The following is a 24,047-nucleotide window of genomic DNA, read 5'->3' on the forward strand; positions in this document are numbered from 1 at the left end:
ATGATTTCACTCATATGTGGAGTATAAGAACAAAGGAAAACTGAAGGAACAAAACAGCAGCAGAATCACAGAACCCAAGAATGGACTAACAGTTACCAAAGGGAAAGGGACTGGGGGGATGGGTGGGAAGGGAGGGATAAGGGCGGGGAAAAAGAAAGGGGGCATGTGTAATGTGGGGGGGGAGGGCAGGGGTGTACAACACAGAGAAGATGAGTAGTGATTCTGCAGCATCTTACTATGCTGATGGACAGTGACTGTGAAGGGGCATATGGGGGGGACTTGGTGATGGGGGGAGCCTAGTAAACATAATGTTCTTCATGTAATTGTAGATTAATGATACCAAAAATATATATATATTACATATTTTGTGGGATGCAGCTAAGCAGTAGTTTAGAGGAAAACACGTAGCCTGTTCATATTAAAGAAAAGAAGCTTAAAATTAATTTAAATATTAATGATATTCATCATTAAAACTTAGTAAACAAAACATTAAAAAAAAAGTAAGGGAAATCATAAAGATAAGAGCATAAGTTAATAAAATAAAAAACAAGAAAACTACAGAGAATCAACAAAAACAAAGGCTATATTTTGAAAAAACAAGTAAGACTGAGTAAGCCTCTGCTGGGACTGATCAAGGAAAAAAAAGAGTTGGCACAGAGAATTAATATTAAGAACAAAAGAGGAACATAAATAGAGATTAACAGATATTAAAAGCACAATAAGAGACTGAAATAAACTTTATGCCAGTGTATTTTTTAAAATTTGATAATATGAGCAAATATGAGCACACTTTGAGAGTAAAAATGCACAGGCCTAGAAAACAAAATAAAAACTATAATGTAACTTTGGTTTTCCATATTATCTAATTTTTCTCTAGTTATATGATAACAGCATATTTTCTAACTAAATTATAGATTTTTCTTTAACAACTCATATACAATTGCCTAAATTGGAAATTGCCAAAACTAACATTAATGCTTTGAACAACTGTTAAGTGCCATAAGATTTTGAAATTAAAGTGGTCAAGGCCTATATTTCATATTTTGTCAGTAACAACAGAGTACCAAATAACTATATTTGATCCAAAAAATGTTTCCTGATTACCCAGTAAGTCAAACACTGGATAAACATTTGGATAAAACCAAAACAAGATACAAATCCCTGCTTCCAAGGCACTGACAAACCTGCAAGGAGAGACACAGGCAGTGAGCTCTAACTATAAGGTAACAAAATCTAAATGAGTAGGTGAGCTCTACTTAGTGAGTGCATTTTTTAAAAAAAGAGAAAGATGAAAGGTTTTAAAAAATAAACATACAGGCCTCAAATTCTACAGTTAAAGGATGGAAGATGGAGACAGAATCCACTCCACAGGTAGAGAGAGAACTGGGAGAGTGAAAGAGGCCAAGAGAATAGTCAGGTTCTTTAAGGACACCAGGACTGACTTTCCAATTAAGTACAGAAGGGTGTCCAGCTGGAGAAAAAGCCTACCGTATATTTCAATCTGATACACTGTTCACAATTATCTCAATTTAAAAGATTTAATTACCACATTAATAAGCATGAGTAACTGCCTCGAAACAATTTTTTCAACTCTCAAACCTTTGTTTACTCAAATTGCAAATAATATTCCAGTGAATTGTATAGTCTTTAAAATCTAGGTATTTTCTTAATTTTATCAGGGAGTTTGCTCCTGATTAGAACAGTTTAGTAAGTAATGCAAATATCCTGGTAACCAAATTAAGGGTGAGAATGTAATAAAGTACAGCCTTGAAAAAGCATCTGTGATCCAATTTCCCATCCGCAAACATTAAGACTATTCCCCTACATTGTAATCATGTTCTAGGAATAAATCCAGTGCTAACTCAGCTGAAGAATATTTTTCTTCTTCATGAATCAAAGCCAAAATAGTTGTTTTGTCACTTTACATAATGTAACTTGTGAAATCTAATTCTAAAAAATCCAAAGCCAGTTTCAAACCATAGACAAGAACTCAATTGTAGCAACTAGAGCTATTTATAATCAGATCATAATCAACTGTTTCTTTTTCTTAACGAACTTTCCCAGTTATGGATTTCTACCTTCACTAACATGCATGTGGCCAGCTGATTGGCTGCTTTCGTGGTCTCAGACACTGCGTAAGTTTGTATTATTAAGATTAGCACATTTTGAGAGTAAAAATGCACAGGCCTATAAACTTAATTCTATGTTTTACAAGATTTTCAAAGCACAGCATCACCTTGGAGAAGTCACATGGCACTGAGATTTATTTTCAAAAGGTTCAGGCCCCCAAAGCCTTACCTTGACCTCCTTAGAGCTACTGGAAGTCTTCCCTTCAGTCTTCTTCTGCTTTGATGTGGAGGAACTGTTTTTGCTGCTGCCACTATTCTCCTTACTGCTGTTATTACTTGACTTCAAGGAAGAAGACTGACTAATAGTCCTCTTCCGAGAGCCATGCTCTGTTTTTGGATCTTTTGAAGCAACAGGTCCAGCAGGAGAAGGCAACAAATCCTTTTCTTTTGTACCACTTTGCTTAGATGACCTGCCAAACCAAACAAATGTCCTCATTTCTCCAGTCATATAAGGGTGATGGATTTTTTTCCACTTCTCTATGCCTGCTTTTGAGACAATTTTGTTTTCCCGTATTTGATTACTAGCACACATGATTTCTGCAAAACAGAACTTAGACACTTCATGAGGGTAGGCATTTCGTCTGGTCCCCCTCCCCATGTTTATACACCCAGTGCTTAAACCTGTCATAAGAATTCAATAACTATTGGTTGAATAAATGAACAAAATGATTAATAAAGAAGATACTAATGCTTGTAAGTTACCAATTAGTCTCTTGAAAGTTGTACATAAGCTTATCATCCAGCCAGAAAGTGGTAAAGCTTTCATTCTTATCCTATACTTACAACCCTTCCACTAACAAGAGGAGAGAGAAGTGACTAGATCGTAAATGCTTTCCACCCCAATTAGCTAAAAGCAAAAGGTCCCGCTATCTGGTATATATATGCGTATACATATATGTGAGATACACGTATAAAAAGAACATTCTAAACGCACATCAGAAAGTACCCAATAGCAAATGACATACATATATTAACACACATGTAACTGGTTTTGGAGACATACTCTCTATTGCTGGATGGCTTGTGACCTGCCGAATTCTTGTCCTCCATTTTGAGTTTTTTGCTCTCATTGGCTCTGTTATCATCTTCATTCTGGATGAAAAATTAAAAAAGGTAGCTACCAGGTTTGAATTTTATTCATCTAATTTTAATTTCCAGCACTAGTCACCCCAAACAGTTTATCCCTGATAAACTTCAGAAATTAGATAAATGTGAAGTAAAAGAATTCATTTAAACAATGTCGAATGAATTGGGTGTTAAGGCTGAAAAGAAGTCTCCTATTTTAGATCAACAGACCCAAATACTGAAACACATTTCATACAGTCTCTTAGATGGTATCTTTTCAGTCTAATGATTTTGGGGGGCAGGGGGAAAGAAATTATAATTAAGATATAACTCACATACCATAAAATGTACCCTTTAAAAGTACACAATGGCTTTTAGTATATTCACAGGGTTGTACAACTATCATCAATTTTAGAACCTTTTCATCATCTCAAAAAGATACCCTGTACCCAGTAGCAGTTGCTCCCTATTCTCTCCACCCCCAGGGCCCTAGCATCACTAATAAGCTGTATGTTTTTATCTTTACAGATTTACCTATTTTAGACATTTCATATAAATGGAATCATTCAATATGTGCAGCCTTCTGTGTCTTTCACTTAACATAACATGTTCAGGGTTCATCCACATTGCAGATATATCAGTACTTCGTTTCTTTTTTTATGATGGTTGAATATATTCCATTGTGTACGTATACCACATTTCATTTACCCATTCATCAGTTAATGACCATTTGGGTTGTCTCTACTTTTTGTTTAATATGAATAATGCTGCTATGAATAGTCAAATACAAATTGTTGTTTGAACATGTTTTTTCTTTTCTCTTGGGTATAAACCTAAGAGTGGAACTGCTGGGTCATTAGTAACACTATGTTTAACTTTTTGAGGAATTGCCAAACTGTTCCAAAGTGGCCGCATCACTTTACTTTCCTAATAGCATGGGATGAAAATTCCAATTCCTCCCCACATCTTTGCCAACACTTGTTACTGTTGGTCTTTTTGACTACAGCCAAGTCTAATGATTTTTGAAAAACTTTTTTACTTAAACAAAAGCTGTGGGCCCATCTATAACTGTCAATGTTCCTTCCTTGGGTGAATCTAAGTTTTCCTATTACTTTAAATATCAGACCACAAGACTGCAAACATTATGCCATAACAAAAGAATGCGTTCCTTTACACAACTAGAGATGGACATGTGAACAACATGAGAAAATGGAATCTACATTCTTTATTACTCTTAGCTGGATCTCTCCTTAGTACACTGGTTCTATCTCCAGGAATTGTCCCTGCCACTTAATTTTACCAAAGCCATTAATCTCAAAAATCATTACAAAATTTCCTGGTGCTGTACATTTTATAAAATCAAAATTTGACTTACAGATACTGATATAAAAGAACTTGGGCAAAATATATGCTAATGAGCTGGGGGAAGGGAGGAGATATGAGGTACTTCTTTTAGAGGAAGAGGGTTTTTAAATTACAAGTTAAATATATTGTAAAATTTTAAACAGAAGAGTAAAAAGGACTTCTAATTTCCATATTATATTTTAAACATTTGAATATCTTATAAAGAACATGTAATACTTTTTAATCAGAAAAAGACCATTTCTTAATTCCACAAGATAGACCTTATTTTTCTGAAGAGCAGAGCCTATCATATACAAGTTCTTATTTCACGCAATTCCATGAATTAAATCCCATAACCAAGTCCGGCAATCTAAAGCTGTGGGCTATAAGGGCCAGCATCTCTAAACAGCTTACTAGTTGAACAAAGCATCCCTAAACTACAGTAATAGAAACTTACTAGTGACAGCACTAAAAGTAGCAAGCTTCTGTTTTCTAATAATTCAAATTTTTAAAAATCATCAACTTTGAAGATGTCAAAAATAGTAATAGTATTCTAGTCTGTCCAAATATACATCATAATCTGCACATAGTACTGTGGTTTTAAAAAAAAGAAAGGAGAAAAACTTCTGGCTCACTTGATGTTAAGAAAATGCTAAAATGCTGTATTCTTTCTATCCCCTCCTATGTGAGTTTCTTAAGGTCAACTGGGATTGGGGTTTTGTTGAGTCCTCCTGGTACAGGCATTCTGATACCTATCTATTCGCCTGCTCATGCTTTCAGTCTTTTACATGCATCAGGGGAAATCATACTCTTCTTCAGCATAGTTTATTAAAATATATTTTCCTCTAGTGTCTTCACTAGAGCTGAAAAATCAAGTTGTTTTTTCCAAAGAATCTTTATATAAGTTGTTCAGCTCTTTTCATTATATGTCTATTATTTCCAATCATAGGCAGTTGTGAATTTTCACATTTCCTGACTCTAAAACAAGCTGACCTTAAATGTATGCTTTGTCTCTAGATCCAAATTATCTTGAAAGTATGCAGAGATGAGAGCTTCCTTATATGCCAGCAGATGTTTTTAGTTCTGAATTTGTAGATATGGGTGTTTGAAAGAGGAAAGAAACAGGTATACATATATACAACAAACAGTATAGGGAAATTCTTAAGGACACATCGAAATTGGTGAGTTAATTTTTAGCTGGAATTAGTAATTTAAAAAATGTGACTTGGTGTAAGAGAGAAAGGAGTGCTGGGGATTGTGACAACCTGCAGAATACATATCCTACTAAAGACACTTAAACCCAGAATTTTAAGAATATCGTGAAGGCCAGTTTGCACTCTTGGCTTCACTTTCACCTCTACACTGGCCAGCACAAATGCTGAATAGAAGCGCTGGCTCATTTTTTAATTAGAAAGTATCCTAAATACTTAGAGGAGATGGGCAGAGGCATAGGTAGTCCTCAAAAGACTGCTGTCTGTAGCCTCACCTGGGTCATGGGCTCACTCTCTCCTTCCCCTCATAGCTGTGACTCAACTACTCAACTAATCACAGGCTTACTGAGATTTCCACTGCATTTCAGATTCTGATGTTTACAAACATAAACAACAAAAACGCTTTACAAACCTTGTGTTTCCTCTTGCCTTTGTTGGAAACTTTTTCTGAGGCTTGTTTCTGAGCCTCTCTTGTGTGCTTTTCTGGCACATTTTTCTTTTCTCCCTTGGGCGGTTCTGTTTCTTTGTAAGGCTTCCCTGGTATTCTAGTCAAGAGATTCAGGTCAATTTTCACAATAAGTGGAAACCTGTCATCAGGCTCACTGAGGGGTGAAAGAAGTTCCTTCTCTTCCATAGGAGAGAACATTCGCTGCCGGAAAAAGCTATCCTCTTCCTCCACTGAGGAGGGTTTAACAGGAGTCCTGTTACTCTCAGGGTACTTAGGAGTTTGTGAGGAGGGAGGAAGGCTCTCACTTTCATCCGAATCTGAGGATGAGGTATCTGTTTCTATGATTTCCCTTGATTTCTGGGAAGATTTACTTGTTGATTTGTATTTCTTTTTCTCTGCTGAAGGTCGGGGGGACAATTTGGATTCCTTTTTTATATTGGGTTTCCTTGAGCCTTTGGTGGCTGCTTTGTGTCTGCTGGAAGGCATGCTGGCAGCTATGTCTACGGGGGTTTCACTTTCTATCTTCAGGCCTCCACGGGGCTCTTCAGCAGCTGCCTTCTCAGTCTTTTTGGGTTGTTTTTTGCCCACGGTTCTCCTCTGTGTTGTGCTGTCACTCTGTGCAGGGGACTTCTGCCTCCCCCGCCCACTTTCTGATCCCTTTTGGATGGTTTTGGAGTCTCGTCCAGGAGTAGCAGAACTTGTTTCTTTAGGTCCTCCTGGATCAGTGTAGCTGTTTCCAGTGACCTGTTCTCGGCCTTCCTTTTTATAGCCTTGAGATGACGGGATGTTACTGTCCACAGAGGAAGCTGGTGACACTTTATGTGGGTTCACTTTATTCAACCAATTATCCAGTTGCCATTTGTTTGTTGGTGGTGGTTCAGGCTGAAAAACAGAATATGCTTTTTTTCAATACTAAAGATTTCTCCCTCCTTTGCAGTCTCAAGGAAGAGGAAAAACATACTAATGCCATGAAGGCATTTGTTTTTCATAGTTCTGACTGAACCAAAGCAAAGTGCTGAATATTGACTATAAGCTTTATTCACAGAAGACAAGCTTAGTTATATATGGCCTTATGGCCTTTAAATATTAGATTTTCCTGTTAGAAATCCAACATCCAAGGCAGAATTACAAATGACCATATAGTATATTTAGTTCCAGAAAGTGAAACAAATGATGTATTGACAGATTTTTAACCATATTTTATCAACCTACAGAAAAATAATACTATGTTAAGTCTTTTTATCTGCAATAACTACACAACATGTATTTACCACACTGAAAAACAAAATGAAGCCCGAACAAAATAAATCCAGTATTTTAGTGACCTGAAATATGAACTTAAGTAGTTCTTGATCTAGACCAAAGATTTGTTCAAGTAACAAGGAAACTGAAGTATCTGGTCTTCCTCCAAGATAAACAGTGAAATTTCTTATATTTGAATCAGGTATAACTGGCCATCCCTAGGGGTCCTGAAAGGGCCTGTGGAAGGTTCCCCCCGCCTCCCTCTCACCTCAGGAGATGCACTCTGGGATGGCTCATTTGCCTCACTGTCACTAGAACTACTTTCACTCTCTGAGTCAGATCCAGAGCTGCTTTCAGATCCACTGTGGCTGCTAGAATCATCCCTAGAGTTATCTGCTCCTTCGCTATTATGGTGTGAAGGTTCAGAGTTACTAAAAGAGATAAAACACATAAATGTTCAAAAGTTTTCTTTGCAATGACAATAGGAAAACATCCAAATCCAAAAACCAACTACATTTAAAATATTTACTTTGTTACGCTGTCACAGTTCTATGAATCCATAACTCCCACTTTAATGAAATACATGCTTCCTTAAAAAATTTCTCATATGCAGCTTAGCTATTAGTGCTTATTTTTTAAAAACAGTTTTATTGAGGGATAATTTACATACCATAAAATTCAACCATTTTAAGTGTACAATTGTGTGATTTTTAGTTAATTCACGGAGTTATACAACTACCATCACAAGTGATAGTATTTACTCTATAAGGTCAGTTTTATATCACTAAAATGTTAACTTCACCCCTCCAAATAAAACAAGAAATAAAAGAATGCCTACCTTCCTGGTGTGCTCCTTGGCATTGTCTTATCACAGTCCTAAAATTAAAATATGAGAAGAAATCTCTGAATAAATAAATAGCACACTATGTGCTTAATGTGAACAATATCTGAACTTTTAATAGAAAAACTATCTTCTCTATGCATCTGTATGCATCAGTATTTACTTAAAACTTATGACATGCTGTTTTTACCTCAAGAATAACTAACTGCCAGGATAAGATGAAAGGCTCTGTTAACAGTTCTTGTCAACAATCTCATGCTTCATGAGTATGTTTTCTGATCCACGTTAAATATTAAGGAAAAGTCAATTTTTTAAAAATAAGAAAAAAATGGAAGTCCAAAGAGAGCACGAAACAATATTCCAGTGTCAGGAACTTATTTTAAATAACTGCATCATAAATGTATTAATCAATTATGATTCTTATAAAATACAACAGAAGTAAATATTGTATGAGACTGGCAAAAATCACAGAGTAGTAACACACCTGTTCTCCATCACTGTCTTCACTGCTGCTTAGTTTTAAGTCATCTTTTAACATACTGGAGGGAAAAGGCAAAAGGATTATTATTTTAGAATAGTTTATCATAGCATACCAGGGTATTAAATACCCACCAATGATCCTAGAAATAATAACTATGGTAGCCAAAGATTTAATTGAAAAATAAAGAAAAGAACCAGTAAACCATACTCTGTCTGGTTTGGTTCACATCTAAAGTGAAAACTGAGACAGGAGGAATTTAACAATTTCACAAGCTCTAGCTTTTTCATAAGTAAAATATTCATCTTTCTTTTCTAATTAAACAAAAGCCAGCTTCTACAAACTGATACTCACCTGTCATCTCTAATTTTTCTCTAATGGCATACACACACACACACACTCATTCATTATTAAAACAAATTACCATACTCATACTCAACAGTCCACCAGAGAGAGAGAACTCCTAAAAAGAAGGGAGATAAAATGAAAGCACCAGCAATTCTCTTTCACTGTCCCCAGAGTTTTCCATGAGGAGATTTGTACAACTGGGTAATTGTGAAAACAAGAACACAAAGTCAAAGTTCTAGTTCATAAACACCTTGCTATGAAAGAGGAGTGACCTTTGTAGAAGTAACAAATTGGGATATGAACCCTGGCTTATTAAACAGCAATAGACATTATGAATTAAAAATAAACTCCAGGTTCCAAATCTTTCTGGATCAAAATTCAAGTCAATTTGAAAAAAACACAAATAAATACAATAAACAGACAGTTTTTGGAATTCATTTTGAAAGTAAAGATACAGATTTAATTTTCCCTAAGGCCATAAAACCAAATTAAAATTAAAATCTAATTAATGAACCACAAAACACTCCTTGCATTTTTACAGGATAGGAAAGGTTAATACAAAGCTTAGGGAAAACAACTAGAAAAATATTTGATTTCTCATTACCTTCTTAAAATTTCATGAGAGTCTTCAGCCAGTGGGAAGGAAATCTTCTTTCATTCCAATCACTATATACTTTACCCTCAAAGCTTAACCTGAGTTTCTAAATCTGACCCCAAATTCAGAGTATCACCTAAAAGATCACCTTAAACAAGTAACCAGATAATTACAGAATTATGAAAAGTGTTTTAAAGCTCGCCCAATTAAGTGGGACAGAAAAAAAGTTTTCTTTTGGACAAGGGCTTAGTGCATCTCTATGACTGATGTCCTGTAAGGAAATGTACTTACTGTAACTTGAGTTCTCTCAGCCCTTATGATTTAATAATGGCAGCTCAATGAACCTGTTCACACATGTGAATATGTCAAAGATTTCAGCCCTCAAGGTCCTACATGCTTTTGTTCTCTCAGCAACCGAAGTGATAATACACATGTATAGTAGGCTCACATAAGTTCTTTGCATATGAATAAATAGGGTAAATAAGAACAGAATTCAAATTCTTCAGCAGTGAGGTGGGTGGACCTCTTGCATTCATACATTTTCATTCTCAGTTCTCCCTATGCTCAGCTGAAGAGGCAAAGGCTATCAGTATAGATTTTGGTTATGGCACAGAGATGGCACTGAGACCACAGTTTCTTTAGAATTTTAATCACTGAGTTAGCATTTGGTCTCAGTAATTCAGGAGTTCATTCTTTCAGCTGGTATTTATTACCATCCAATATATGACCCTGTTACATTTTGATGTGTATTTCTGTTTCTACCTAAAAAAGTAGGAAAATTTAAAGATGGTACAAACTGCACTACTTTAAAATTGTAGGTTTAGTGGTTACATGGAGGGCTAAGAAGGATCCTGTCCTTTTTTTTGTATCTCATTAAAAACAAACTATCAACACACACCTCTAGAGATGAGAAAAAAACTGTAATTTCAGAGCAGAGGTAGGCAAACAAAGCCAAATCCAGACCACCACTTGTTTGGTAAAGAAAGCTTTATTGGAACACAGCCTGATCCATGGCCTATGGCTGCTATCATGCTATAATGGCAGATCTTAGTGGTTGGGAATAAGACCACTGGCCCCTAAAGCCTAAGAAGTATTTCACTGTCCAGCCTTTTACATAAGTTTGCCTACCCCTGGCTTTAAAGATTATGTACATATTTCTAAGCATTGTTATAAATATCCAGATATTACAGGTAAACTTTGAGCAAAAAAGACAAATTTATTAAGCAATAAACTTACGATTTAGACTGGTGCCCATTTGAAGTTTTAGAAGAATTATATCTTTCTAGAACAACAACAAAGCAGAAATCAGCAACTATAGTATAGCTTTTTAGATTGTAAAACATCTATCAATATACTTTCAAAGAAATATAAATCAAAATGAGATACAATTCTTCATCCATCAAATTGGTGACAGTTTAAAGTCTGATAATTTGAGATACCTGTGGAAACAGGCACACTCATTCACTGGTGGTAGGACTATAAATTCTTACACAAATTTTTTGGAAGGCAACCTGGTTAGTAGCAATACTGTAAATGTACATATCCACTGACCTAGCAATTAAAGCAAAAGGAATTTACAGGTATATCTGGAGGGATACATAAACATACATACACAGATGTTTATTACAGTATGATTTATTAACAGCAAAAACTAGAAACAAAATGCCCACCAAGAGGGGACTAGTTAAATAAATTACGGTACTTGCATACAATATAATACGACTGTAATGTTAAAAAGAATGAGTTAGAGCATTATACTGATACAGAAACAACTCTAAAATAAATTAAGTGGAAAACACAGGTAATAACGAATAGGTACAGCTTATTATCTCACTTGCCGCAAGTTAGCTTGGGAAAGGAAGAAATAGATACAGATAGTATTTGTTAACATTAAAAGGGGTATTATTCTAGTTTTGTCTCTGCTCTAAGATCAGTAAAGACAACAAGAATCAAAAAGTTCCCATTTTTACTTCCCAATAAAGCCAATTGCCAGTATAAATCTACCTTATTAAGAAGTTAACGTTCTCAGCAAAAAGAACTTTTATTACGGAATTATATGGTGAAGGCCAGACATTTTGAAGGTCCCAGACCTTACCAATTCACATAGCTATCATCTCTTGGGACCACAACACTTGAATTTCCTGAGGCTATCCTCCCCTCAAGAGTGGGAAGGCCAACATAGTGGAGGTGGAGGGGGTCTGGGTAGCAGATAGGAGACTTTCTTCCCAGACCAAAAGATCCAGGCAGAATAAATAAATACAGGAAGAGAAGAGAATACCATGGTAAGCTACAATGATCCCGCTGCTTTCTTAGAGTTTTACCATGGTAGAACGAAGTATGTTCATGAAGGAGAGATAAAAAGACAGTAGAATGGCTCTTGAGTATATGAGGTGCTCATCAGATTGGATTCATGAACTCTGAACTATTAATGCAAATAATTTTTTAAAAGTTAATTTTGATCTCCACTGATCTATAATTGTTCATTTTTTAATACCAACATTCAGTTCAACCCATGTAATACCACAGCATAAAAATTGGGATAAGGCATGCAGAAGAATTATTAAAGCAATATATGATGTGACTATGAGAAATGAATGCTCAATAAACAGCTTAATTTGAAAACCAAGAGTAAAAGAAGTACTCACTTTGTTCTCCAGGGCCAAAATTGGACTGCTGAGATTCCTATGAAAAAAGGTACATAAAATTATATAGGGACATTATGAGAAAAAGGTTTATTAGTGAAAAATACTCCAAATTCAACTATTCAATTCCAACTAATTCAATTAAAAATCCTATTGAGTTCCTAAGAATGAATACAAAGAAAAACACTGAAAGAATTTAATGATCCCATAGGATCAGCCTCAGCAATTTGAAGGTCGATAATGGATTTTCCCAGAGCTTAATACAAAAAGCATCAAGCTGCTTAATAGTCTTTATCATTCATTTCTTTTCAGCAGCATCCATGGTACTCATTCATATCCTAATTTAGAGCTGTGAGAAAGCAAATGATTTCAATGTAAAATTCCTGGTCTTAAGAAAATGCTAGTTTTTTTTTTTAGTAGTACTAAAAACTATATACTAGGGGTGGAAATATTTGTACAACCTATGTAAACTCAAAATACACCACTTTTATGGACTAAAAATTCCTACATGGTTTTTCTGGTGTCACTGTACTCTCCCCCTTCATCTGCCCACTTCCACTATCATACAATTAGCAACTTGAGGAAGAGACTGTCATATACTAGTTCATAAGTGCAGTAAACTCAGGAAGCACCTCAGTAAAAAAGGAAGACAAATGTAACTGTCACTAAAAGAAACATGCATTTCCAAACTCAACTTTCATGATCAGAACAGCTGTTTGACATGCATTTTTCTAGGTTAAGTCTGTGGTATACAATATACAGTTTTAGTAAACTATACAAACATCCCTAAAAGCCTAATAACAAGCAAGCACAATCTTCCTTTAATGAATTATCACAGAATTATCTGTGAAACAGAAATCCAAACCCTATGAATGCTAAAATAAGTTTCTAAACCTGTATCGATGGTCAACAAATTTTCAACAGGGATTCTAAGACCAACCAACAGGGAAAGAATAGTCTTTTCAAAATGCTCTGGGGCAACTGAATAGCCATATGTAAAAGGATGAAACTGGATGCTTAGCTCAGACAATATTAAAAAATGAATTAATAGCCTGAATGTAAGAGTTAAAACTACAAAACTCTTAGAAGAGAATGTAGTACAAAATCCTAGTGACTTTGGATTTGACAAAGAATTCTTACATATGACACCAAAAGCACAAGACACAAAAGACACAAATAGATAAGTTGGATTTCATCAAAGTTAAGAACTTTGTGCTTCAAAGGACACCATCAAGAAAGTGAAAAAACTCAAGAGTGGGAGAAAATATCTGCAAATCATGTCTTATAAGACTGGTATCTACAATATAAAAAGAACTCTAACGACTCAATGATAAAAAGACAAATAACCCAATGAAAAAAAAGGGCAAAGGATTTGAATAGACATTTTTCCAAGGTAGATATACAAGAGGCCAAAAAGCATATGACATCATTTGTCACTGGGGGAAATGCAAATCAAACCCACAATGAGAATAAAAAAGATAACAAGAGGTGTTAATAAGGACGTAGAGAAACTGGAAGACTAAGGGAATGTGAAATGGTGCAGCTGGCTGCTTTGGAAAACATTCTGGCAGTTCCTCAAATGATTAAGCAGACTTAGCCTATGACCCAGCAATTCTACTCCCAGGTACAGAACCAAGTAAAATGAAAACATATCCACACAAAACTTATCCACCAATGTTTACAGTAGCATTAGTCACAATAACCAAAAGCTCAAAACCACCCAAATGTCCAACCAATGACCATATGAACAAAACATGACATATAGCCACGCAATGGAATATTACTTGGCTATGCAAAGGAATGCAGTACTGATGTGTGCATGTACAACTTGGAAGAACCTTGAAAACATAACGTTAAAGTGAAAGAATCGAATTACAAAAGACTACATATGGCATGATTCATTTACATGAAATGTCCAGAAAAGGGAAATCTATAAAGACAAAGAGCAGATTAGTGGTTGCACAGGGAGGAGGACAGAGAAAAGGGGTAAATACTTAATGGGTAGGGACCTTTCTTTTTGAGATGATAAAAATGTTCTAAAATTCACTGTAGTGATGGTTCTGAATGCATATAAATACACTCAAAACCATTTAAGTGTACACTTTAAGTGGGTGAAATGCATGGTATGTAAATCATATGTCAATAAAACTATTTTTAAAATCCTGTAAATATAGCAATGGCCAAGAGGATACTCCTGTGAACTGTGTTAAAAATTAGAAAAGATCTCCCTCTCCCTTGAATTGCTAGTTATCTTATATACTCATTTACCTGGTAAATGGCCTAAAAATTAGTGGCCCAAGCTTCAGGTAATCTTTGACTCTTTTCCCTCACTTTGACAATATTCAGTCAGCTAAGTCTCCAAATGCTTCTGAATTCTGTCTCAAAAACATCTACTAAATGTAACACCATCACAAAGACTTCGGGTCCTCAACTTTTCTCATCTACCCGGGCCATCTAAGAGGTCTTTCTGGCTCTAGTTTCTCTCCTTGATTTCTTTACTCAACTATAGCCTCTAGTTGATCTTTCTAAAGCCCAAGTCTTAGTATGTGCCATCATTTCTCTATTTTTCACAGAGCCTTCAATGGCTCTTTGTTTCTCCTAGGGATAAACCCAAACTCTTGACATGATGTTGACTCATACACCTATGTCCTGGAAAAAATAGAATGATAAGCAAAAACATGACAAGGGCCTTGTCTTCATGGAGCTGAATACCCAGCTGAATAATGTCAATGACTATCTTTGCAACTACTGATGCAAACATGTAAAATGGCAACTGTGGTAAGTACGACTCTGTGTGTTTAGTTTATTAAACAGAATTATACCACACCTGCATATTGTACAGATCACTCTGGCTAATGGAGAATAGCTTTCAGAAAACTATAATTTAAGTAAAGATACCTGTTAGGAGATTATTGCAGTGGTCCAAGTAGATGACTACAGCTTAAACAAATTGGTCTGCGAGCTTTTTTGAGCAAGCACTCCCCATCACTAAGGAACTTTTGCATTTATAGCTCCAAAATATGTGTACTGTATATATTATTTAACTTATGTGGATTATGTAAGATCAAAATATTCACTATTTAAAGAGCTCAGATAAAATGGAATAAATAGTATTTGAGCAATTTAAAAATTATATTTACTTGGAAGCAACCTAAATGTCCATCAGTAGATGAATGGATAAAGAAGATGTGGTACATATACACAATGGAGTATTATTCAGCCATAAGAAGAAAACAAATCCTACCATTTGCAACAACATGGATGGAGCTAGAGGGTATTATGTTCAGTGAAATAAGCCAGGTGGAGAAAGACAAGTACCAAATGATTTCACTAATATGTGGAGTATAAGAACAAAGAAAAACTGAAGGAACAAAACAGCAGCAGAATCACAGAACCCACAAATGGACTAACAGTTACCGAAGGGAAAGGGACTGGGGAGGATGGGTGGGAAGGGAGCGATAAGGACGGGGGAAAAAGAAAGGGGGCATTACGATTAGCATGTATAATGTGGGGGGGTACAGGGTGGGCTCTACAACACAGAGAAGACAAGTAGTGATTTTACAGCATCTTACTTTGCTGATGGACAGTGACTGTGAAGGGATATGTGGGGGGGACTTGGTGAAGGGGGGAGCCTAGTAAACAATGTTCTTCATGTAATTGTAGATTGATATAAAAAAAAATTTTATTTACTAATAGTAAGAACACTTTTCTTACACACACATTTGATGTTTGGTTTCACTGGATACCACAAAGACATAGCTATACAAATGTTAGAAATGCTATGTTCATTAAATCATGATACCAAAATTTCAATCTTATACCTTAATTATACAAAACTTTCTACTGAAACTGAACTAGATTGCCAATGTTCACTGAAATAAATTAGTTTTCAGTTAAAAGGTTACATCATTTTAATATTTTTAGCAAACAGGTTCAAAACCTACTGAATTTAGAAAATTGTTTCCAAGTCTTTAAAGTTTACACATATGATAGTCTTCAAAGTTTCTGTCAACAATAAAAAATACATAATAATGACATTATTTTCTTGTTTTCCTAGCATGAGGCAGTTACTTTTTCATTCACTGCTAAAGTATCATCTTTACCCTGAGAAGATAAGAGAGTTTTATAATTTTTTAAAAGGATCTGGCATATTTGGGAATTGAGAGAGAGAAGGAGGAAGGGAGGGAGGGAGAACCAAGGAAGGGAGAGGAGGAGAGAAAACAAAGGGGGAAGAGAGAGGGAGGGAGGTAAGTCTAACTAATTTTTAAGTGAGGATAACTTATGTCATGAAACAAATAGCCAGTGAACTTCTACGTTAACATAAAAGATACTCCCAAGTGCCACACAGGCTCTCCATGAGGAAAGAAGAGGGAGGAGGAGAAATTATATATGCTTTAGGATTAACTTTCATCTCTTATATTTTTCCTTGAGTGGTGCACAAAAAAATAGCTCTTTAAGCATTTTATAACTGGAAAAAAATGTAACAAATACATAAATTGAGACTACCAGAAGCACCTGCACTTTCATGTACCTATATATACATTGCTGGCTTTGTACTCTGCACGATTTATTTAAATATTTGTTCCTTGAATCTTTGGTCTTGCCTTTTAAGCTTGTTTCAGTACTGTTTCCTGACACAGGAATGCATTTTAGTTATGTTGTCTCTGTACTGGTTTCAGTCATTTTCATTGAAACAGAAAGACAAAGTTTTTGGACAAAGATATAGAAAACACTGGGAGAAACCTCAAGAGGTTTTCATAAGATTTTATTAAACTTGATGTATGTTTAAGGACTGAATATCACATAACTCAAAATTACAGTGATATGAACCATTATGTTTTCATAGATTCATTAGTTACTATATCAAGGCACATTACATAATAAAAGAAAGGTTAGTGATTATAAATGCATATTTAAACTACTGTTGATGATCTGGATTCTTTTATTCTTTTTGCTGCTTATGGCATCCTTGTTTCTACTTTGTACTGTAGTAGATGAAGAACTCATACGAGCAGGAACTCAGCTCTGCTATTGTCTCACTTGCTCAGAAATTCATTTTAGTGTGAGTTTCATTCAGTAGTTTCATTGCAGGTATACCTTTTAAGCCACCTGTAGACTTGTGAAGATTAGCTGAATTAAAAACAGTTAATATAATCTATAAATCATAACCAAGCACACTTAAAACCTCAATATGCCACAGTTAGGAAGAACAAATCAATGAGGGCATTTCTACCAACTTTTCCATACTAACAAGACCTAAACTTCTCTTGCAATACCTCACATGCCAGAAATAAAATGTGACCAATCTGCCATTCAGATTAAGAGAAGCAATACTTATTTGATTTTTCTCTTTTTTAGACAGAGAAGTAGACATTTTTAGAAATGAAAAATAAAAGTTTTCAACACCCCCCTTCTCCAAATGCACACAACACTGGGGTATATAGTATCTATTTTGGAAACCACTGACTTACCACAGTGGTAACAATATCGATGGATAAAAATGAATAGTACTGAAACACATTAAAGAAGGGAAAATCCTTAGGACTTGGCGGCAGTCTATATATGGGACATGATGGAGGGGGAAGTGCAAAATTTAACTCCTACGGGGTTTTTCTAGTTTCATTAAGATAAGGAACAGCTCAACAGCTCAAGAGGACCATGTTTGTTTTCTCTATTTGCTTTTTGGATGGGAACTAGGAGATCATTGAGTTCTCCCTGGAAAATGTCTCAAAAGCACCTGAAACTCTTAAGTCAAGTACATAGCTGGATATATGTATATGGAACTCAAATATGGTCTGGAATTAAGATAAAAATCTGTGAAACACCTAGGTAAAGAGGAATAGGGTACAAAGTAGAGGACAATTTAGGTCCAAGCACGGTGCATGCAACTGCACAGTCAACTAAACACTGATATGTAATTCTTTGTTCTTTCTTTTGTATTATATCATTTTCACAACCAAACATTTGGCACACTGAAACAGAACACATTTCTTCTTTCGTACTCTCTTACAGTACATAGCACATTGCCTGGAAAGCTTACTCTTACAGGTAGAGGCAGAAATAGAGGAGAAAAAGGAGCAGAGAAATAAAGTAAATTTGGATGGGTAATTTTTGTGGAAGACAAGGACAAAATAGATTAAAACAATATTAAATACTCATGAGCAGTCCAATGAAGATAAAAAATTAGAAATGTTAATTGGTTTTGCCAAAATGGGTCACTGGTGACCTTAATGAAAATGGTTTTGGTGAGGTATTAAGGGTGGAAGGAAAATCAGACTGGACTGAGGATTGAGTGAAGGAAAGAATATAGACAGCAAATATGAACCACTCTACTAAGTTTAACTTGAAAGAGTTGTGGCTAAAGAATAACGTGGAACAGACAGGGTTTTTTGTTGTGCTGTTTTAAAATGGGACAGATCAAGTATGTCTGTGTGAATGATATGAATTTACTAATCTAGCTCTCCAAACATGCTCCTAAACTCATTTTCTCCCCCAATACTATCCACCTGTTAACTGCTCGTAGACCTGTTAATAGTTGTGAAGTCCTCTCTGTGTTGCTCATCTTCTCATGTGCTACTAGCACTCATATACTTCTCTTTCTCACCCCAGTTGGTGTCATCTTCACTAGGACGTTGGGCCTAGTCAATATGGTTAGTGTACAAGGAGACTAAGTATCTTATATTAAAAGCTTCATATAAAGCTTTAAACTACATCATATACGAAGTGGTATTCACTGAAAATTCAGAGAATGGAATGAGCTGTAAAAAAGCCAAAGTCAACCTGTAAAAGCAACCCCATCAAAGCAATAATCAGTAAGTAGCTAACTGAGGTGTTTCAGAAATACCCAAAACCTAAACACAATTACCTGATATAACATATATCCAAATTTAGTTAGCATTTATTGCAAAGGAACTATTCTAGGTACTGGCGCATACTGTTCTAACTGTTCCTACAAATACCAATCTTAGGGCAGGGCAACATTTAAATGGTTCAGTGCTATACCAGCAGCACCTAGAATATTGCCAGGGGTTGTTTCAAACATACAGTGAATAAATATATGCAAGAGTAGTCAAAAGCTTTACTATGCATCAAACTATTACTGGAAAATCTAGCAACCTACCCCAACTACATGCCCATGCATTCTACTTCCCTCCCTGTGACAAAGAATGACCTAATTGTGCTCTACTCTATGGTAATATCCTCTACTTGGACACTGAACCTCAAAGCCTCTTGTGGAGATAGGTTCCTAAAGCAGTACAACACAGAGAAGACAAGTAGTGACTCTATAGCATCTTACTACAGTGATGGACAGTGACTGTAACGGGGTATGTGGCGGGGACTTGATGATGGGGGATTCTAGTAAACACAATGTTGCTCATGTAATTGTAGATTAAGGATACAAAAAAACCCACAAAATCTCCCCCTGACATCATCATACCCTTTCTGACACCACCAAGATGTTTTCCCTGTTCTCTTTCATAGACAATGCCTCAAAAGGAAACCTTCTATTGTATGTTCACTGTTTTCAGTATCTTTTGAACCCACTGTAATTATTCTTTTGCCCTCAGTTTCCTAAAAGTGTTTGTGTCGTCAATGAAAGAATATTCTCTCAAATTCTATACCTGAAACATAGGAAGAATTTAATAATATCTGTTTGAATAAAGAAATACACAAACATATCAAATTTATAGAAATGAAAACCATGTCTGAGATAAAAAATATGTTAAATGGGATTAACAGACTAGACATAGAACAAAACATTACTGAACCTGAACACACAGCAATAGACACTACCCAAAATGGAAAAAATAAAAAAGTAACAGACTGAAAAAAAAGGAAGAGTGCATTCCAAGTTGTGGAACAACTTTAAGAGGCCTGAAATACATGTAACTGGCAACAAAGAAGAGAAGGAAAGGGTTTGAGAAAGGAGCATAGAAAATTATTTGAGAAAATGAAACAAAAATTTTCTAAATGTGATGAAAAATATGAACCAAAAGTTCCAAGAAAAAAAAAGCAAAACTGATGAGAACCATACAAAGACTGTTAAGTTGAACAGCTTAAAGATAAAAATAATTTTAAAAGCACTCCTAAAAAAAAATTCATTACATACAAAGAAAGAATGACAAAAAATTACTTATCAGAGACAATAATGTAAGTCGGAAGATGGTGGAACACCTTCAACTAGAATTCTATATCTGAATAACTTAAAAAGAAAAGGTGAAATAAAGATTTATTTCATACATCATGCTGAAAGCATTCATCACTAGCAGACTAACACTAAAGAAATGTTAGAGGAAGTTCTCCAGGTAGAAGGAAATGATACGTAACAATAAAATAGTCAATCCAAAAGAAGGCTAAAAAGGGAGAAAAGAAAAGAGGAAGAAAAAGAAAAAAGATCAGATGGTAGAAGTAGATATTAAAAAAAGCAAGATGGGTTTGATATCAAAACCTGTATCAATAAACATATTAAATATAAATGTAATATAAATAGAAAAATATATATATATAAATCATATTAAATATAAATACTAAACACCACAATAAAAGAAAAGAATGTCAAATTGGATTTTTAAAAAGCAAGACATTATATGCTACCTAGAGGAAATACATTTTAAATATTAAGGACACAGATATCCCTGATGAACACAGATACAGAAGTCCTCAACAAAATTTGAGCAAACCAAATTCAAAACATCGAAAAGATCATCCATCATGACTAAGTGAGATTTTTTCCAGGGATGCAAGGATGGTACAGTATTTGTAAATCAATCAATGTCACACGCCACATTAACAAAAAGAAGTATAAAAACCACATGATCATCTCAATAGATGCTGAAAAAGTATCTGACAAAATTCAACATCCATGCATAATAAAAACTTTTAACAAAATGGGTATAGAGGATATGTACCTCAACATATTAAAGGTCATATATGACAAACCCACACCAACATCATACTTAATAGTGAAAAGCTGAAAGCATTTCCTCTACGATGAGGAACAAGACCAGGATGCCCACTCTCACCATTTTATTCAACATAGTCCTAGACACAGCACTCAGACAACACAAAGAGATAAAATGCATCCAAACTGGTAAGGAAGAAATTAAACTGTCACTATTTGCAGATGACATGATATTATACATAGCAAGCCCTAAAGACTCCACCAGAAAACTATTAGAATAACTGAACTCAGCAAAGTTGCAGGATACAAAATTAACACACAGAAATTCTGTGGCATTCCTATACACTAACAATGAACTAGCAGGAAGAGAAATTAGGAAAACAACTCCATTTACAATTGCATCAAAAAGAGTAAAATACCTTGAAATAAACCTAACCGAGGAGGTGAAAGATCTGTACTCTGAAAACTCTAAGACACTCATGAGAGAAATTAAAGGTTTCAACAGGTATTCTGTCATGTTAACGAGAGACGTTTGGATCCCTACACAAAGGCAGGGCTGGATGCTGAATCAGCCAATGGCCAATAATTTAGTCAATCATCAAGCAACAAAGTAAAAAGACAACCTGTAGAATGTGAATAGATATTTGTAAACCATGTCTCTGATAGGGTGTTAATATCCAAAATATGTGAAATTCATATAACTCAATAGCAAAAACACAAATAATCTTATTTAGAAATGTGGGCAAAGGAGCTGAATAGACATTTTTCCAAAGATAAACAAATGGCCAACAGGTATATGAGAAGATGCTTAATGTCACTAATCATCAAGGGAATGTTAGTTAAAACCATCATGGGATATCATCTCATACCAGTTAGAGTGGTTATTTTCAAGAGAAAAGATAGTAAGTTCTGGCGAGGAAGAGAAAAGGGAACCCTTGTGCACTGTTGGTGGGAATGTAAACTGCTATTACCACTATGCAAAACTGTACAGGCACTGCTCAAAAAATTAAAAAATAGAAATACCACGCCAGCAATCCCACTTCTGGGTATGCATCTAAAAGAAATGAAATCATTACCCAGAAGGGAGATCTGCACCCCCATACTCACTGCAGTATTACTTACAATAGCCAAGATATGGAAAAGTGTCCTTTGGACAATGAAAATGTGTGTGTGTGTGTGCCCGCCCTTCGGACAATGAAAATGTGTGTGTGTGTGTGTGTGTGTGTGTGTGTGTGTGTGTGTGTGTGTGCCCTTCGGACAATGAAAATGTGGGGTGTGTGTGTGTGCCCTTCGGACAATGAAAATGTGTGTGTGTGTGTGTGTGTGTGTGTGTGTGTGATGGAATAATACTCAGCCATAAAAAGAAATCCTGTCACCTGCAGAAACATAGATGAACCTTAGGGCGGTGTGTTAAATGGAATAGGACAGACTTTATGATCTCACTTATATGTGGAATTTTTAAAAACTGAAATCATAGAAACAGAGAGTTGATTGGTGATTGTGGGTGAGGGGATAGCTGAAGGTAGTCAATGGGTAACAGTTTCAGCAGAAGATACACGTTCTGAGAATCTAACACAGAGCCTTATTGTAATACCTGAATGCTGCTAAGAGAGTATATCTTAAAAAATTCTCCCCATCAAAACCACAAAAAATGGTAACAATGTGAGGTGATGGATGTATTCACTACCCTTATTGTGGAAGTCATTTTGCAATATACATGTATATCAGATCATCATGTCATGTATATCAGATCATCATGTCATGTCCTACATGTTGAATTTATACAGTGTTATATATCAATTATTCCTCAAGAAAGTTGAAAAAAAAGTCAATTATTGGTAATGGAGAAAACCAAGTCCAACAATTGTATGTAAAGAATATATTTTTCTAATGTAGGTAATTCACCCATTCAGAAATATTAAGAATTTATTATGTGCTAGGTGGCACAATATCATTTTATTGCCATTGTTAAACAATTTAAACTTTGACATAATTGTCCAATTTTTTTCCCTAAATGTTTAGCAACATTCTTCAGGAATTGGAAATTATTGGATAATTAAATATTTGAAGACCAATTTTTGAATATTTCTACATATTAGGTTAAGCAGCAGAAACACCCACTAAAAAATATCTATTCTTCCTGTCCTTCCTCAAGGACCTGCCCCATGAACACTGTGCATCAGAAGTGTGCTAGAAATTACAATTACATACTAATATCATAAGACAAATGGACTATTTGGGGAAAAAAACACTTATCCCAAAATTCCCCAAGAGTATTTTAAAATTAGTCTCCTGGAGGTTTATCCGAGAACTGGAATAATCTTTGTCGATAATAAGCCTAACATATTGATAAAAAAAATAATAATAATTTAGTCAATCATGACTGCAATTATGCCCTCACAAAATCCATGAGAAGAGCTCTCTCTCTCTTTGCTCTGCTTTGCCTGCTCTGCTCAGTTGGATCCTGCTTCTTGGTTGAAGAGAGCTTCCTATGCTTGAGGAACTCAGAACACCTCCACATATCACCAAGCCAGTCCCCAAGCACCACGAGTATAGAAGCTCCTTTATTTGGGAACTTACCCTATGTCTCTCTTCATCTGGCTGTTAACTTGTATTCTTTATGAACTAGTAAACATGTTTTCCTGAGTTCTGTGAGCTGCCCCAGCAAATTAATCAAACCTAAGGGGGAGGTCATAGGAACCTCCAATGTGTACCCAGTAATCAGAAGCACAGGTAACTGCCTGAGGCTTGGGACTGGTGTCTTGAGTGGGGGGTGGAGGGCAGTCTTGTAGGACGGAGCCC

General features: G+C 35.4%; 1 protein-coding gene across 4 annotated transcripts in view; it reads right to left on the reverse strand.

The window, feature by feature from the left end:
• The window catches only part of AFF4 (ALF transcription elongation factor 4), a 92,448-nt gene that overhangs the window by 16,563 nt on the left and 51,838 nt on the right, over window positions 1–24,047 (reverse strand). For all 4 annotated transcript variants that reach the window (XM_057490863.1, XM_057490861.1, XM_036907042.2 and 1 more), the window contains 8 exons: window positions 12,347–12,383; window positions 10,938–10,983; window positions 8,765–8,819; window positions 8,278–8,315; window positions 7,708–7,870; window positions 6,162–7,079; window positions 3,133–3,221; window positions 2,299–2,539 (listed from right to left, as the gene is read on the reverse strand). In XM_057490863.1, the coding sequence (XP_057346846.1) occupies window positions 2,299–2,539; window positions 3,133–3,221; window positions 6,162–7,079; window positions 7,708–7,870; window positions 8,278–8,315; window positions 8,765–8,819; window positions 10,938–10,983; window positions 12,347–12,383 (1,587 nt within the window). The remainder of the gene's footprint in view (window positions 1–2,298; window positions 2,540–3,132; window positions 3,222–6,161; window positions 7,080–7,707; window positions 7,871–8,277; window positions 8,316–8,764; window positions 8,820–10,937; window positions 10,984–12,346; window positions 12,384–24,047) is intronic.

The sequence above is a fragment of the Manis pentadactyla genome, chromosome 13, assembly GCF_030020395.1.
Source record: "Manis pentadactyla isolate mManPen7 chromosome 13, mManPen7.hap1, whole genome shotgun sequence".
Taxonomy (NCBI): domain Eukaryota; kingdom Metazoa; phylum Chordata; class Mammalia; order Pholidota; family Manidae; genus Manis; species Manis pentadactyla.